This window comes from Pseudopodoces humilis, chromosome 3 (assembly GCF_049639895.1).
Source record: "Pseudopodoces humilis isolate 2021_Gansu_Grassland_sample_001 chromosome 3, ASM4963989v1, whole genome shotgun sequence".
Lineage (NCBI taxonomy): Eukaryota > Metazoa > Chordata > Aves > Passeriformes > Paridae > Pseudopodoces > Pseudopodoces humilis.
Window position 1 is genome coordinate 41088382 of NC_142202.1, and position 18416 is coordinate 41106797.

Below are 18416 nucleotides of genomic sequence, written 5' to 3' on the forward strand. Positions count from 1 at the left end.
CATTTCTACAGTGCACTATATTTCTGTGTTACTGGAGAAGAAGCAGTGGTTGAAGAAACAGACCACTCTTTTTCATTAAGCTATTTTTAATGCCTGTTTCAGTTTAAAAACAGCAGGCAAAGTATCTGCACTCGTCCACAAATAAAACTATGTTTAAATACAATTAAGGCTGTAAATTAAATTTCAGATCTTAAATTCTCTTGGTCAAAGTACAAGAGAAAAGAGAAGGCCAAGGTTAATATGCCAAACTGGTTGAAAATTAAGCCTTCTGTGGAAAACATGACTTACTAGGGATCTTGTTTTTTGAATTTATGTATTTTCATCTAAAAAAAGTGCATCTTCAAGACAAAAATTCAATAAACAAAGTCTTCAAATAACTGAATGGTTTCAGCTCAAAACTCAAAAATCTTGATGTTTCATTGTAATGCATTGTTGGAGCTGTAATTTTAAAACTTCATTAATTCTTCCTTTTTTGAGGGATGGGTCCTTAGGCTGACAATATGTGTAGAACATAATGGTCTCCCTGCTTCATAAACTCAGACACTTCAGGAATCTTGGATTGTGTGGATCTCTGTGAAGTTCAACACAAACAGCTTGTTGAGGGATTTTGTTCTCTTTTTTTTCAAAAATAAACACTTTGAATGAAAAGCATCTTTTTATTCAAATCTTGGTTTTCCAGCAGACACTCAAAATTTTTCAACCACCTGTATTACAGTCATAACAAACTATGGAAAAAATTATGTTTCTGCCATTTAAGCAGTGAGTTACCTTGTACCGTTGTTTTCCAGTGAGATCTTAGTGCTGTTTAAACTTACCAATTTTGTTCTTCAGTGAGTAAAAAAACTTATCAAAATGAAAGAATTTTTATTGGCCTCTATTTGAAGGAATGGTTAGATGCACTTTTTGTGGGGCTAGAATGCATTATAAATACATAAATTCCTCAAACACAGGTGACTTTTAATGCCCTTGAATTATTTTCCAGCACACCCAGTCAGATCAGGGCAACAAACTTGCTGATATTTGGTCTGGAAGCAGAGGAGTATGAAGTTAAATTAACTCTTCAAGTGCCTCCAAAATCTGAGATCAAGTTTTTGTAAGAAAGAGTTCAGAATTGCAAGTTCTGTTCAAGTTCAAATCATAGGAGAGGTTGAGTGTCTCCCACAGTCATTAGGCCAAATTTTCATATCTGTATTAAAGCAAATTCCAAAAGATGAAAGAACTGAAAAAGGCTGATCCTGATGGTTGTATTTACCTGTTGCTTAGTGAATTCATCCACATTCTCTGATACAATGGAGACTGTTAACAGAGTCAAGGGTGTGATTAGTTGCAGAGTCTCATGACCACACTGTTCTGGTTCAATTTACTCTTTCAGAACATCCCTGTGCCCACTTATTCTGGTTCTGGCTGGCAAGGAGGCAGGGGCACTTTTTGTTTGTTTACTTGCCTAACTGGTTTGGGGAGGAGAAATTTAAGTAACTTCTGATCTTGTTTCCTCTCTGACTTTCCTAAAACACCAATTATGTAGCTAAAATCATAATCTCAAACTGCCAGAAGGTGATGAGAAAATTGCTAATCTCATTGCTCTCATGTTTGGCTGTAAAAGTCTCTTAGCTTAAGGGACTTATGGTTTTATTTTTCTTGCAGTTTCTAATCAGAATTTAAAATCAATTCAAGAGCATTTTTAGGATGTGATTTTAAGTTCCTATGAATTGACACAACAGAGAAGCAGCAAAGCCAAAAATATCAGTATAAATGCCAGTGGTTTTGAAAGGTCACTTCTTCCCATTTACCTGCCAACATCTTTAGTATAAAACAGTGACTTGTAATGTAGTCACACATCCTGTAGTTCATCTCTTCAGCTCAACAGTCCAATATAATAATAGAAAATGACTGTTAGAGCAGATGATTTAGTTTCAGCAGGCATAAAGCCTCATTTTACTCAGAACAGTGTAAATAGGAGTGACTCTGCTGCAGTTACAAGGCTAATACCACTGTAATGCTTATAAGGAGAGAGGAGAATCAGGCCTGGAGGATTTCTTTTAATTTTCTTTCTTTTTTTTTTTTTTTTCTAATGTTCTTCATGGGACATTAGTGGTACAGGACTGATGATGGTGTTATCGCTTCTCTTGGAAACACAGTACACACTCATTTCTCACAGTAGCTTGTATGTAGTACATCAGTCTGCCAAATCAGTGACAACAGGACAGTCCTGTGCTGCTGTTACATAGCTGGAGCTCTTCTTGGATTTAATGAATGTGCTGTCAGCACAACGGCTCCTCTACTCCACTGGTACTGCCAGCTGAAAGGCTGAATAAAGTATTTTCTCTTTATTACCTTTATGCACAACTTAATTGTCACCAGATGATGTGTTTTGCACACTGAATCATATTTATATTCAGAAAAATTGAATATTCATAAATACCTTCACACATCAGAGAATATGCCAAGTAACTAACTATGGTGCTAAGGATGACATGGTGCACTTACCTTTTACTTACCTCATGTGAAAATGAGCCTGTATGGCCTCCATATAGAGAACCCCCTGTCCACAGAAAGGCTAGAGGAAAAATGCCTTGTTTCAGGTCTTTTTTATCCCTTATATGATTAAGAAAGTTTGTGAATCAGAAGAATTGTATTTAAACTTATTTTATCTTTTATTTCATACCTGCTTTTATTGGAGCCCTCTGCAATGTTACTATAGTCTCTGTTATTCATCCTCAAAGTTGGTTGCAGAGAATTCGCCATGCCGTTCCAATCCTTCTGCAGTCTTCTTTCTCTCCTAGTAGCTGATCTTCTTCACTGCCTGTTTCTCAATTTTTGCCTACATATCATTTCACAATCTCAAATGCTAGTGAGCATTTCTTGTAACACTGATCATCTCTTTTCTTTTATCTTCTCCTCTTAGACAGCCAGAGGCATAAACGGGGGGGCTTTATGAGGAGAATAACCAAAGAATAAAGGCTGTTGACCTTCCTATGAATTTGCAGGTTGTGGTCTGAAAATACAGTGACCCCAAAACCAAGCTGAGAGCTCTTAGGAGAACACAGTTGAGCAGTGACTGCAAAGAATAGGAGAAAGATTCCTAGATTGAGTAAACTTGGAAAGGTGTCATTACCTATCTGTGTAGGGTGTGAGAGGCTGTTTCAGAGATACCTGGTCCAGCTTTGTTATCTGTACTGCAGGATACTGAAGGATACCAAAATGTAGGAGCAACTAGATGTTTGACCCTAAAGCTAGTGAAGTATATTTTCAGCATTAATTCAGTAGTTTTCTAAGTAAGAATGCTTCCTTAATAAGAATTCATCCTGAGTCAAGATGCTTCACAAGTATGAATGTATCATCCTAGTCAAAGCTGAGAGTTGTTTTGTGGAAGTTCATTTGAGCTTTTAAAATAAAATTCAATACAGATGTCATAATGTAAATGCTGTTGGTCTTACTGACTGGTGCTCAGAATCTTGGGGTATGTTTTGTGCCAATATCACTTCCTCAGGGTGTCATTGTGGAGACTTAAGCAGCCTACAAAGTATTGTATGCGAAAACATCTGACGTCAGCTAGTGGAGGCAGACAGCGTGGTTTCATTGCTTACATTCAGGGCAGCTAGCCAGGAACTCCAGGGCTCTAACCCTGGCTTTGCTTTGGGCAGGGCTGTCACAATCTGGACAGATTAATGCAAGCAGAAGAAAAGCTTCATCAGAGAGGTGATTGAGATAGCATCTAGTAGAGGACTGTAGAGTTCAATACGGAGCTTTACAGACTTACGGAGTATAGCAGGTGGAAGTGAAGAAAAAGACATATTGATCAATTGAAATAGTGGTATTTCTATAAATGAAAAGGCACCCCTTTTTTCAATTTTGCATGTAGACTTCATGTCTTTTGTTTGTTGATCTCAGTGTTTCAGTCATGTAAATCGTGACATTGGATTTAGATCTTTTTTCCTTGCAACTGATAGATAACTTTAAATATTCATCCCTTTCACTCTGCAAACTATACTTGCCATTGTGTCATGGTAAAATGTGTAAGGAGAGCCTTCCCCCTTTGATGCAAGGGAGAGCCTGTATCTTCTGCATGCTATCTTTATGGAAATGTGGATACATGTATGAGGCAAAATTACTAGTGTTCGAGGGTACTTGCCATGGGAGTGTACTGTACTTATTCCCAAATGAGACCCAAGGTTGGTAAACGTAGGGGCTTTTCCACCCTTCTTTAGCCTGTGTTTGTTCCTCATGGTTGATGAAAACAAGTTCCACTAAAAGCCCTTGTGGACTACATTAATTATGCCAGTGGTCGATTGGTTTGGCCCCAAACGCTTAGTAACAATAGGCAGATTTAATTAGCAACAGCTCTGATTGCAATAGCTTTACAACCTCCTGGGAGCATCATGCACTGAGCTTCCTTTTGCATTATTGTCCAGCCATTAAACAACATTTAATTTTCCCAAATTAAAAAAGCACAAGGCATACAATGCATTATACGTAGAAACAATAACAGAACTGTCTTCACATAAGCAATAATAAAAGCATTTCCCTATTGGGTGACTGAATGCTAACATTACTCTTTCCTGTGAAGCTTATTGTAAAAGTTAAATATTTATAATCTGTTTTACTTTAACAGTACTGCCCAAACCAGTCTTTTGGATTTTCTTCCTTAGTTGTAGGAAGTTAGTTTACTAACTTAGTTTACTTCAAAGTAAATATGGCTTGAGGCAGTTATCCATGGCTGTGTGGGGAGACAAGATCGGAACTGGTCTGAAAGGGCTGGAAGTACCAAGCAAATACCTTGAAAAATAACACTTTGAGAAACCTGCTCTTTACTCTCATACACATTAATTATATTGTTGTGAAGTATTTTTGCAAGGCCTGTACCATTTATACAGGTCACTTGTGTGGCATGTTAAAAGCAGTGATCTTCTGAGCACATAAAGTAATCATGGGTTGCAAAGGGTTAAGGATCTTTAGACTCTTTAAAACTCTCATTTTACTGATTCTAGAGTCTTTGCTACTATGGATAGTATAGCACAAAGTGTAGCATATGGATAGTATAGTATAAAGAAGCCTTTAAAATTGTTATGAATATTCTTGGGACGGACTTTTCTGCTGCTGATCCCTACTGTCTGCAATGGAATGTTTCCAGTTTACAGGAGCAGAAATTTTGGCCTGGAATTTTCAATATGATTGTAGGTCTCCCATTCTCCAAAAGCATAGCGATGTTTCGCTCTCACATCATATTCAGCATTATCCACTCTTCAGAGAACTACTTGTTTTTGAAAACAGGGATTAAAGTGGGGTGGAATTGAAATTTTTATTTTGAATTCAGATTGCCCTTGTTTTTGTCCAAAGTTTGAAGGTAAAGCCAAGCCAAAGATTTGTCTTTGCTCTTGAAACCAAAGCACAGGCTGAACTGTTTAACCATGGCCATATGACAAAAGAAAAAAAAAGAAAAGAAAGAACAACACAAAACTATATTAAAAGTTGTTGGAGCCGAAAGAATTAGTATTAGAATATTCTTACTGGCTTTTACTCTTCTTTGGCTCATCCTCTTTATTGCACACAAAACTTTGCCAAAATCAGTAAACAGTGTTCTATCTGAATCCTGGAGCTCTCCTGTTATGAATACTGAGATCCTACGTGCTATATAAATAGTGTGCCTTGGATATAGTGTGCTATATCCAAATATATAGGGGGGCAAAGACCTGCACAGACTTTAATCTGAAATGAGCCTTCAGCTTTATGCAGGGTTAAAGCAGTGCAGTCACCTTTTGACCAGGCTTCACGTTCACATTGTTGAATCTCATACTGAGGACAAAAGTTCTGGGAGCAGAGTCATCAGCAGATGATGCCACCTTAGACGACTTGTTTGTTGCACTCTTAAAATATTTTTCATTGCACAACACAGTCCTTGTAATTAGAGACAGAAGTAATAATATGCATGCCCATTTTCCACCTGCTTCTTGTCTTCTCTTTGGTGAGATGAAGAGGAAAAGAACAGCAGAAAAGTGGCCAATTTTTGATTAATCTGTCATAGGTTAGTTTTAGGGGTTTAATTATATTCTCAGTATTGCTAAAATTTTTTTCATTTTGGGATTGTTTAAACCAAGTAGGTTTTAAAGGTACTTATCTGAGAGGCAATGGCAGCATAGACTTTTGCATTATGTCTGTCAAAGTAACTGCCTGAAACACTGAAGAATAAATGGAGTATTTCTGTTTCAGCAGCCTGTTTAATCTCTGTATTGCTGCTCAGTGCCAGAGGGCCAAATTCTTACTATTCTGTAATGCCCATCCAGTCTGCTATGAGTTAGACAAAGGTGCAGGCAGTATTGACCATTTTGTAAAGATACACTGACACATGTAAAAGAAAGCTACCAAAATTCAGAATAACATTCTCTTATTTTTTTTAACGTATCTGCACGTTTTTAAACTATGCATCTCAGATCACATTCCCATAAAACAGACAGAAATCCTCCTGGCTCCTGCTGGCTTCTGCAACAGTAGTCAGGATTCTGTCTGTGAGGTGGTTGGAAGGGAGCTGATACTTAGAAAATTAAATGTAGTGGAGTGCAGTCACCTCAGGCAGGAGTTAAGCAATGAGGCTGGAAAACACTGCATGGTGCCAAGAGCATTAGCAGTGTGAACCAGTGGCAGGAACATGACACAGGCTGCAGCCAGAGATGCCACTGTACACCTCTGAAAGGAAAATTACTTGAGTGCCTAAGGTCAAATATCCAAAGGCATATTCACACACTGGTCTAAGTATCTCAGTTTCCAAAATGGGGAAGAGAAAGAACTTCTGTTTCATGGGTGGGAAATGCTAGATGGATAAACATTCGTGTAAGCTGGCTGGGATATTTAAGTGCCAATGTATGAATTTAGGCACCCCTGTCTGCCTGTTTTGTTTTTTAATTTTCAGTAGAGCTACTCAAACAAATATGTACCCTCAGCTTACCTGGCAAAGAGTTTCATTTTCACAGCTCCATGGAAAAAGTGAACCAGCTTTATTTTCACTTCAAATCTCTCTTGAAAAATGAGATATTTTTCCACTGGCAGGAGACTCACATTTGCTGGTCAATATACTCATAAAGCAAGAATGATAGCTTTGCGCAATTTTGTTTAATGAATGAGCCTTCAGATTGCTATAGCAAGCTGGCCAACCAGCCACCGTGTTTGGGAAAAGTCAGTGATTTTCATTTGCTGTAATTTTGGGTGGTGGCTTTTATGTTTGGTTGGTGTTGCAGTTTGAACAGAGTTGGGCTGCTCTGCTCTGGCAGGAGGAGGCAGCCATATGTAACAATAATAGGTTCCAATATTTCTTATGTAGAAAAACCAGATTTCATCCCATTTGGCAAATAACTTTTCAGTGTATCCTTGAAGGATGGGGCAGTCATTTGCACATTATCCTCTCTCATGTTAGGGAAGTCAAGTTAACAAAGCCTAGCAAGAACACCTGGAGATGAAAATCCATGCTCTTTCCATTAACTGAGCAAAAGCAGGATGAGGGATCTCATCTCCTCAGAAGACTGGATTTTTCACTCTCGTTGTGAAGCCTGATGTCATTGTCAATGTCATTGACTGTTTGGCTTTAAATGATTTTTGATTTGTGTAAAGGATCATTTTAAAGATCCATTGAAGAAGGCAGGGTGTAAACAGTCCTTGATCATGCCTGGCACTTTGCAAAGGCTTGCTATCACTTTCACACACCACTGTTAAAGACTTAACAAAAATATGCTGCTTTTGGTTTACAGCTTTTGCACATTTCATAGATGGCGCAATAAAATATTTGAGTTGGGAAGTTCAATACAAATATTTTGGCTCTAATGCAAAATGCATCTTTGAAATAACTCTAATCTATAACCTATACTCACTTAATGTTTCTCTCTTATTTATCTAGTGTAGAAGTAAATGCTAATATTCAAACATTTAGAATCTGATTGTGTCATATTTGTAAGATAAGACTAATTTCTGTGTGAATTTTCAAGTCAGGACAGATCTCATGCTGCTGTTCTATCCAATCTGAGGAGGAATGGCAAAATAGAGAATTACATTTGGTTTAAAAGAGGTAGCTAGTTTGATCCCTTAATCTGTTCAATGGCAGTGAAGAGAAAAAGGATCACAAATGAATATCTGATTAATTTAAATTAGTTATAATTCTGTGAGAGGATAAATTTGAATACTTGCATAATATTTCTCATCTGTTTTAACAAAGAAGTTGGGCTAAAATAAATAAACAAACAAGCAAAGGAACAACCAAATAGAATGCTAAAATTCTATTGAGTTTTTTGAGGCGAAACAGTTCTTTTTCTTTTGCAGTGACTGTGGTTACAGTCTTTCTCAGTAACTGTGGTTACAGCATTTCAAATCTTAAAAAAATAAAAAATTGTAGAGGTATGTGGAAAAAACTTCCCTGTACCAGAAACTTGCTTTAAAAATTCCAGCAGAAAACTGGGTTTGGATTTTGATTCAAGAGCAAGTCATCCCATTACATTTCAGACCTCTGTCTTATGCCCCCCCCGCCAAAACTTTTGCCCGTAGGTAGAACCAGAATTTTTGTATTTCAGAAATCTTGATTTGATATAGAGCTACTTGGCTACTCAGACCCAGGGTAAAAGCTGAGAAAAATCTTGATATATACCAGTAGATGATATTGATTATGATTATATTCTTTCCAGGTAGAGCTAAATGGGGGCTAGGGGTCTCTGTTTTTTTCTGTGGGCTCAGTACATTTTCGGATGATTTTCCTTGTGTATTGCAGTGTCTTTGCATATGAAACCACACAGATAAATGAGAGCATCTGTCTGTGATTTATCCTTCTTTGTTCAATGGACTACAGCACATAAATTAATCACTAGGGCTGTGTTGAAGCAATGAAGCTTTGCCTTTTGAGCCACAATCATCGGCCCAAGCTCTAAGAGCGCAAAATAGTGATCAGCTGTACATTGAGAGCTCTCTGAAAATGCACACAAGGGGCCTGCAATATTTGGTTCCCACAAGTTTTTTCAGAAATGAGAAAGAATATGGGTAGGAAAGTTGCCAGCTTCCTCCAGGCTTTGAGAACCCTCATGCTGATGCGCATCTGAACCTAACGTAAATCAAAACATGTGGCGCCAGATGAGTATTAATGCTGTAATTTAGTCCTAGGTTTTGGTTGCCATCTAGATGCTGGGTCTAAGGTTGAGTGTTTATTAATGTTACCTATTCCTTACAATCAATACTTGGTCCATGAACAAATATTAGGCTTAACTGGAAACATACGTGCATATGAATATGTTCAGCTGAGACCTGATATATTTAGTAGGTACTTTTCCGTGGATTTTTTACTGGGAGAAGCCTGGCCCACATAAATACTCTTTGTTTGATCCAGGTTAATCAACAGCCTTTGTAAGAAGCTAGTAGCATGAGCAAATTAATTATTGTGTTTTTTGTAGCATTGAGCTACACTTGATTTCAGTTAGAATCAAGGTTACTTGAAAGTGTCAAGAGGTGGCAGGCAGACAAATTCTTGTAAGAAGAGGTGTCCTGGTTTAAAAAAAAACAATCTTAAAATAGAGTTGTGTGAGATGTCCATGCTCTGGCCACAAGGGATGAGGAAACAGCTTACTGTGCACAAAGGGTAGGAAGTTGGCATTCAAAGTGCATTATACCACTCCATCCACCTCTTCAGAGAGGGAATCTGTCATGCTAGAGAATGTCTGGACAAAAGGAAACCCTGAAAAAATAGAAAGCCATCCCTCCTTTACTAGAGTGAAATAATTTGGGGAATTTTTTTCATTTGTATTGGCTATGCTTATAGCAGGAACAGAATTGACGGATTCTGGGTGATGAAATTGGTCAGCTACAGGTAAAGAACCTGTTAGTTTACCTTGAAGGGGCATGTTTGTTGACATGGAATGATGGAGCCACTGCTGTAGTGGACCCTTTTGCCATTCAGTCAACTTCAACCCCTCTGCAGGAAGTGCATAGCTTGAATAGAAATTATCCCACTTCCCACTTTCCTTTCTAAAGCGAACATTTTGGTCCTATGTGGAAATACAATTTGGTCTGATGTAAGTGGAATTCCATTCAATGAAACTTGAATACTATGAAAACTAGTTAAAAATATAAAAACATATTGTGATCAGTTTCCTTGGGGGTGTATTAACTTCACTGGTTCAAAGAGGGTTCATCCTAAGCAAATAGATCAAATTCTTACTCTCATGAGATGTGAAATTTCTTGGAGGGTTTCATGGGTATCAGTAGGATGACTATATCCATCCTAACCATGGTGTATTGAAATGAACTAGCACAAAGCTTCTGTAAATCAGTACTTGAAGTACACTTAAATTTGGCTTAATTAACTAGGACAGACAGATGATTTGAATACCACTCTGATTAGCAGAAGCCGTCATACAATTTAAGTATACTAAAATTTTGACATGATAATATTCTGTCTGTATATCCTCCCAGAAACAGGGCAGAACTGCAATATTAACTTCCTGTAATGTTACACTGCACTCCTCTAGAACTTGCTTGTCACTTTTGGAAGGATTTTTGTTCGCAGGTTTCTTGTTACCAGCTTTCTATAGGGAACACTGAACTTCAAGTCCCAATAAAAGATCCATTTACTGTGAAAACCAAGCTGCCTAAATTATCCTTTCATAGCCCATTATGATAATGAGAAAAGGAGGGAGAAGGAACCAACTGAAAGCAGAATTTCTTGGAGTGGATTCTGTTTGTTGTGTACACATTGTGGGGTTAATTAAATTGGAAGGGAATATTTGTATAGTGGCAGGAACTGTTAAAGTACAATACAGAGGCCGATGTACTTTTCTGCAGATTTGACAACTTGTTTCTGTGGAGCACACTGAAATTTACACACAAATACATCTACTTACATTTATGCAATAAAAACAAACTCAAATTATTTGTAATCATGAAATTCCACATGCTGGCACAAGTTGTGATAAAACACAGCAGAGAAAAAACTGCTTGAATTTCTGAAATCAAGGGTCTGTGACAAGACTAACAAGATAATTACCCTAACATGCATAATACAGCACTTGGTGTTGTAGTTGTGCAACAGAAAAATGCACAGTTAAATAGATTATTCAAGATGACTTTTCCAGAAAAGTCAGTGCTGTTCTCCTCTAGGGCATTCCCTAATAAACATTAATTAACACTTTAGGTAGCCTATCACAGATTAGTAAATGGAGTCTTTAATAAATAAGTATTTACAGTGCTACATCCTGTTACTGTGGAGGTATTTTTTCTTAAAAATTAATTAATTTAATTTTTCAAAATTAATTTAAATTTTATTAAAAAAATATTGTAAATTAACTTGATTTTTGAAATCCAGACTGTTTTCTTAGGGAAGACTGTAAAAAAAAAAAAAAATTACAAAGATTTTATATTAAACATGAAACTTCTTCTCTGAGTTTGTCATTAGCTGAAGTGTGTTTCTTATTGACAGAAGATGCAGCATTTCAGCTGCTTGTTTGTAATGGACTGTAAAGGCATCTGAAACCAGAACATGAAAAATGTATTTAGTAACTAATCTTTAAAATGAAAAGGCAAGAATAGCACTGTGACATAGGAAGTGTAACATACATTACATCTAACGCATTTTTTTAAAATTAGCTCTTAGTGGTAAGCAAGAATTCTACTTTGTCATTCAGAAATGGCCATTGGATGGATGGTACAAAGGCTCTTGGTGTAAAACCAGGCAAAAAGGTATATTTCTTCATATGATTGATATGCCGTGTATTAAATCAGTAATGCTTATAAGCCCAAAATAAAATGTAGTTTGGGTAGGAAATGCAGAAATGCATTAACCTGAAATAAATTATCACAACTAAGGTATAGTGCTGGCTAGCATGGTAGACTATTCAGAACGGATTTTTTTTAGCCATGTTTAACTATTTTTTTTACTAAGATGCATGGAAAGTATCTCTTCTTTTTTTTCTGGCAAGGTAAAATTGAAGGAACTAAGTAAAATAACAACAGTGTAAGCACATTCCTTGAGAAGAAGAAACTTGAGTGTCAGTGCTTTTCTGCTCCCAGAAGGAATGTTATTGTAGTAACACATTCCATAGAAAGTTTGATGCATTTTAATGAGTAAGGTATTTATTCTTCTTTTACTGTGGCATAGATCCTTTTCCATACTGCTCACTTTATGAACTTCTGGCATCCATCTGTTATGGTTCCAGTTCATAGTTGTTGTCAGATTGTTTGGACAAACTGTCAGAGATTTTCTTAGTTAATGACATTTATCACTGGTTCTCCTGGGAAATGAACGTTTGTTGACCATGACTCTTCTGAGATTACAAAGGCAATTATTTTCAGCAGTATGGTAGCTCTTGTGATAACAGCTCTTAGCATCACAGGGCTACAGTTGCATCTTTCCCCTACTCCTGCTGTAAATAATTGAATGAAAAGTCTGAAAGGGATGAATGGCTCCCTCAGACAGGAAACCACACAGAGGATTAATGTTCTGGTTCTGGCAGGCAGATAAGCATTTTAGATAAGTTTTCCTTTAGGTAGGAACAATGCTGTAGTGGGGAAAACAAACAGGGAAGTAGTAATGGTGGCACAAATGGTAGTGTCAAAAGTCTACAGAACATTAGACTTCAGAAATTACTCTTTTGGGAACATGGCCTGCTAGCTAACCTGAAGCTCATTAGCCATTGTATAAGGGAGAAAAATTATAAGCTATTCTGCACTTTTGTTGAATGAAATTAATGAACTTCAGCAGATTTGTAATACGATTCAGTCATTTGGCTCATAGAAATGTAGTGTATATCATATTTTTTTTTTCCCCCTCTAATTTGTTACAAATAATCTAGATTTTATCTGCAAACTAATTGAAGCCTGGTGATAAGCGTTCCTGTGCTTGTTAAAATTTCCCATCTGTAAGGGAAAGATAATAAGAAATTAAAAGTTTCAAGGAGGGGAAAGTTCTTCCTCTTTATCTTTAAACCTTCCTTTGATTACTGTCTGCTCTGTTTCCAGTCTCACTTCTGATGTTAAGTTCAAGCAGTCTTTTCTGACTGTCCCTCCTAAAGCTATAAGCCATGTTTCCAGCCCTCCTGTGGCATCTTCCCCATAATTCTGTATATTGTGTACCTCTGAGATTTAAAACCTGACATAAGGGAATAAAAGGACCAGAAAAAACATGGCCTAGTGCAAATGATATACATTTCTGGCTTGAGCAACAGCTTGTAGAAAATCTTGCCTCCAGAAGTCAACCAGTAAAGACCAGTTATCTTAGTCTAGCCCTGTCTCCTAAATCACCTCAATAGAGGCGACTGCAGTGGCCTGTGAGTCAGCAGTGCAGTCCTTCACAGGTTGTTTCAATCAGTAGAAACTAGAATTTCACAGAAATTAGGGAGTGTGGTTTATGTGCACAGCTGAAACAGTATCTGCTTCTGCCCTGGGAATTTTCCATCACACCCTCTCTGTTCAGATACATTTTGTTTATCTGGATGACTTGACTATACTTTATACACCAGTGTATTTTCTAAACAAAGCTGGGAGCATACAAATGTATTTTTCTTACAAAGCTGGGTTTTGGGGAGATAAGAATACCTGAACATCTGCCATATTATGTTGCTAGTTATAAGGACATAAACCAAGAGAAGGTCACGGTAACTAATGGCACAGCCCCAAGGATTATCTGTATGAAAGAGACATTAATTTAGTAGAGTTTAAATAGGAGTAATTATATCCTCTCTCTCATGGCAGCCGCTTCACCCCATGTGCTCTTTTCTGCTTGATTGCATACAAAACATAAAAAGTGAACAACACAGCGAAGTGAGGTGTTTTCTAGAGTTGTCACAGCTTGTTATTTGATAGTCATCATAATCCAGATTCACTGAGGGGAAGATTTATTTTGGCTGCACTAGGAGGATGTTGGTGACAGATTTCTTCTTTGTCAAGCTATAGCTATTTCTGTGAAGGTTTCAACATGCAAATAATTCCTATTTCCATTTTTTAAAGAATGTTTCTGTCCCTAATACTGTGATTCTCTAAGTACACTTTATTATCTAAACACTGGAAATTTGAGAGGTATTCAGTCTCTGTTTATGTGGGTAGACCAAGACAAAAACATCCAAAATCATCAAATTATCTAGATACTCCATTCAATCACTATATGAAACAAAAGAGGAACAAAAGTCATCTAAAGACCTCCATTTGTGCCTTATGCAATCAAGCTAGCAAGTGATATTCTCTTTTTCTAAACCTTTTACATGTATTGGAAAAAAGCACACTGTTCTGTAAACCAGACCATTGTATAGATGGAACTGTGTGCCATTTGGAGTATGAAGGTGTTGTGCTTCCTACCACCTTTTCCCCTGCAGCAGAAATCTTACTGATTTTGAGCATTTACATTTTTGAAAAGCCATCAAAGAGCAGTAATATTCTGCACATGATTAGTCAATTTCTGTCGGTGCCTACAATTTGCAAATCATTTTCTGAATTCTGTGGATAAAAGAAAACAAGGTTACCCTAGAGCTGAAATTTGTTAAAATGCACTAGAATATTCAGTCAGGATTCACCTTGTTCTTTGTGCACTGAGCTATTAAAAATCAAAAATAAATCCTTTAACTGGTTTGAAAGAAGATCAAATATTACCCACTTTCTTTTTTTTTTCTTAATAACATTAAAATGACTGTTCTTTAACTCAAGAGAATCTCTTATTTATGGAAATTCTACTAGCTTGAAATTTTCCTATAGTAATTTGAATGTCTGTGAAGTGCTTAATATTGAAGCGCTTCATTCTTGCTTTTCAAATATTTAATATTTTTTTCCTAATGGATAGTTTGGAAATTATTTTACTTTTTAACAATTTCAGATGACAGATGACTGCTTTTAAAGTGCCTGGAGAAAAAAATGGCTTGAATAAATAGTCTTTCTTATTTACTGTCTCTGAAATTTCACAAGTACCAGTCTATTAGTGACCAAAAATCCTCAGCAGCGGTGTTACTTTACTGATTAGTGTAAACTGTCTAGGCCCTGTGGTTTCTGCTCTTTCCCTCTTGCCTCATATTTTCATGTAAAGGCTGAGAATGCATAGATATGCAAGTTTTTCAGAGATACTGAAAGATTTCTGACATACTGATTTCATGACTTAAAAATGTATTCTTCTCATGGGTCTTTGCTCTCCAGAGCAAATGATACATTGCAAATGCCAGAATCACCAGAAAAGAACGTGGAAGAATTCTCACTGTGTTAAGAGGTTATTTCAAAGCTTGAAAGAACCAGGAGAATATAAACATCCAAATGAATATCTAGACAAATAATTCATTTATGGAATCCTAAGCAGTTGGATTTTTACTATTCTCTCTGTAAAGAATCTGTACTTTAGGGACTGTGGAGCGCATGAGGATTTTTTTGAGGTCACAAAGTATTTGCTTATCCACAGATTATATCCAGTATAGGAAAGGGGGAATTCAAGATATTATTAGGACTATAAAATGCAGCAGCTACATTAAAAGGAAACTAAAGTTTCTAATAATATGTAGCCTAAACCAATGTAGCTGGTATTTGAGCTGTAGCAAGCCCTCACAAAGAAAATCCTTATATGCAATCAAAGAAAGATATAAAATCTGTTTGATAAATCGAGTAGGCGCTTTCCATCTATCTTCTTCAATACCTTTTCTTTTCCATCCAAAAGCATCATCATGTGACCAAGAACTTCAGTCAGCCCTGGAGGAAGCAAAACAACCCCAGAAAGACAATGTGTTCATTCCAGAGTGTGCTCAGGGCGGCCTCTACAAACCAGTGCAGTGCCATCCTTCCACGGGCTACTGCTGGTGTGTTCTGGTGGATACGGGACGTCCCATCCCCGGTACATCAACCAGGTAAGGGAGTACACCTTCAGCTCTCAAAAGCTGTAGTAAGAGCATGCCCTAGTGCCCATGGACTGTCATGGAGATTTCTATTGCTGGTGGAATTACATCTTATAGGTTTTTTCCGCTATAAAGTGAAATATTTTGAGACTTCCAAAATTAAGGCCAGATGGCCATGGACTCTGCAATGGCACAGGCAGTTTGCCATCCTAGTCCTCTTCTATGCTCCTATTTTGTGCTGGGAATCTAAGGCTTGGAGCATATCATGGATAATCCCAGAGGAAATCTCACACTCCTTATTCTGGATATAAAGAGCCAAGTAGGATGGTCTATGACAGAAACCATATCCAACTTCAGAAATGCTTAGTTATTTTTCCAGCAACCTCCTCAACTATTTCATTTGATAGGCTTCGATGGAACAACTCCTCGGGAACCCATAGAGAGGAAATATCATTTTAGTGTGTTACTAATAGAAGTTTGGAGTTCAGTCATCTCAGCTGAGCTGGATACATGGTGAAATATTGTGAGCCACATAGTGCAGGTGTAGGCAAGGAGCATATCAGGTTCCAAAGGATGTTATTTAGGTTGGTTATTGAGGTTTGGCCCTTGTAGAAATGATATAGAAGCTCATATAGAGCTGGCAGGCAGTATAGGTATCTTGATGCAATCATAACTCTTTCATAACTTCAGCAAAATCTTTTTTATCATTTGCATAAGGTTTGTGAAAGAAACATGCCTTATAAGCTTAAAATTGTGTATTCTTGGGAAGGACTTTTTCACATATTCTTCAAATGCTGATTTATTGCTAACCTTAAGCATTCTTTGATTTTATCACTTAGAGTGATTTTATCATAACAGAGTCACTGTTGGTCAATCAACTGTTTCTGGCAAGTTGAGGTCCATAAATGGTCAAAACATAATAGTCTAAATTTGATCCTAAAACTGTAGGGTCAGTATATGTATTGTGTGAGTATCTAAAGATGATTTCTAGAAATTCCAGATACTCCCTTTTGTGCTCTTTCTCTGTTCTTCACCCCTAGCTTTTTCACTGTTTCTTCTATTTAGTGCTAATCCTTCTTTGAATTACTATCTTAAGTAATTTTATTTCCTATTCCCTAATTTGAGTCCAAATCATCTTCTTGTGCTCATCAAGCAATGGGGCTTTTGCTGTGGTTTTGTTTTTGCTGGGTTTTGGGTTTTGGTAGGGTCATTTCTGATTTTGTTTTGGTTTTGGTTTGGGTTTTCTTTCTTGTGGGTTTTTTTTTCTTGTGGGTTTTTGGTTTGTTGTTTTTTGTTTTTTTTTTTTGAAGGGGGTTGTGGTGTTGTTTCTTTTTTATTTTTTTTTGGTTCTTATTGATATAATTTTATTATAGAGTCACAGAATAGTTGAGATTGGTAAGGACCTCTGGACGTTCTCTGATCCAATCCCCCTACTCAAAGCAATATCATCTAGAGTGGATTGCTCAGGACTATGTCCAGTTTATTCTGAGTATTGCTAAGGATGAGGAATCCATAGCCTCTCTTGGCAGCCTCTAGGTTTTAGTGTTTGATCACCATCAGAAGTTTTTTTGTTACCTTTGCATGAAATTTTCAGTATTTTATTTTGTGCCCTTTGCCTTTTTTCCTGCCACTGGACATCAGCAAGAAGATTATAACTTCCCTTTCATTATTTCCTCTCTGGATATTTAGAGACAGCATTAAGATCCTCCCTGAGCCTTTACTTCCCCAGATGAACATTGTCAGCACTCTTTCCTTACTATATCAAATCTTCTAGTCCTGTAATCGTATTCGTGGCCCTTTGCTAGACCCACTCCAGTATGTCCATGTCTCTGTTGTTTGGGGAGCTCAGAGCTGGACACAACAATGCAGATAAGTCTCATTCTCCAACTGTGAATGAGAGGGCAAGGATCTCCTCCCTTGACCTGATGGCAGTACTTTTTCTAATGCAGCTTGGGAGGCTATTTGCCTTCTTTGCTGCCTTATACTCAGCTTCCATCAGAAATCTCAGGTTCTTGCTTCAAAGTTGCTTTCCAGCTGGTTGGCCGCATGCTGTACTGGTGGTGCAGGGAGTTAATCTTTACCAGAGGCAAGAATTCTGCATTTTCTTTTTTTTTTTTTTTTTTTTTTTTTAACTTCATGAGATTCCTGCCAGCCCATTTCTGCAGCCTGTTGAAGTTCCTCTGAATGGCAGCACAACCATGTATCAGACACTTCCTCCCAATTTTGTATTATCTGCAAACTTCCTAAAGTTATTCCATGTCCCAGCACCCCAGTCTTTAAGGAAGAGGTTAAACAGTATTGTCTCTACAAGCTTTGTGGCACTCCACTGGTGACTGGCTTCCAGCTGAAATGTTTCTGCTGATCCCAACTATTTGAAACTGTCTGTTCAGCCAATTGTCAGCACACCTCACTGTTCATTTATCTCGTACACACTTCATCAGTTTGTCTATGAGAATGTGATCAGAAACAGTGTCAAAAGCCTTGCTAAAATTAAGATAAATAGTATCTGTCCATCTCACCTTATCCACTGAGCAAGTTATAGAATCATAGAAAGCTGAGGTGTGGGCCAAGTATGATTTCCTCTTCATAATTCCATCCTGA

The 18416-nt window shown here is 37.3% G+C and overlaps 1 protein-coding gene across 3 annotated transcripts in view; it reads left to right on the plus strand.

Moving 5' to 3' along the window:
* The window catches only part of SMOC2 (SPARC related modular calcium binding 2), a 143361-nt gene that overhangs the window by 83661 nt on the left and 41284 nt on the right, over positions 1–18416 (plus strand). For all 3 annotated transcript variants that reach the window (XM_014248348.2, XM_005518574.3, XM_005518573.3), the window contains exon 8: positions 15641–15827. In XM_014248348.2, the coding sequence (XP_014103823.1) occupies positions 15641–15827 (187 nt within the window). The remainder of the gene's footprint in view (positions 1–15640; positions 15828–18416) is intronic.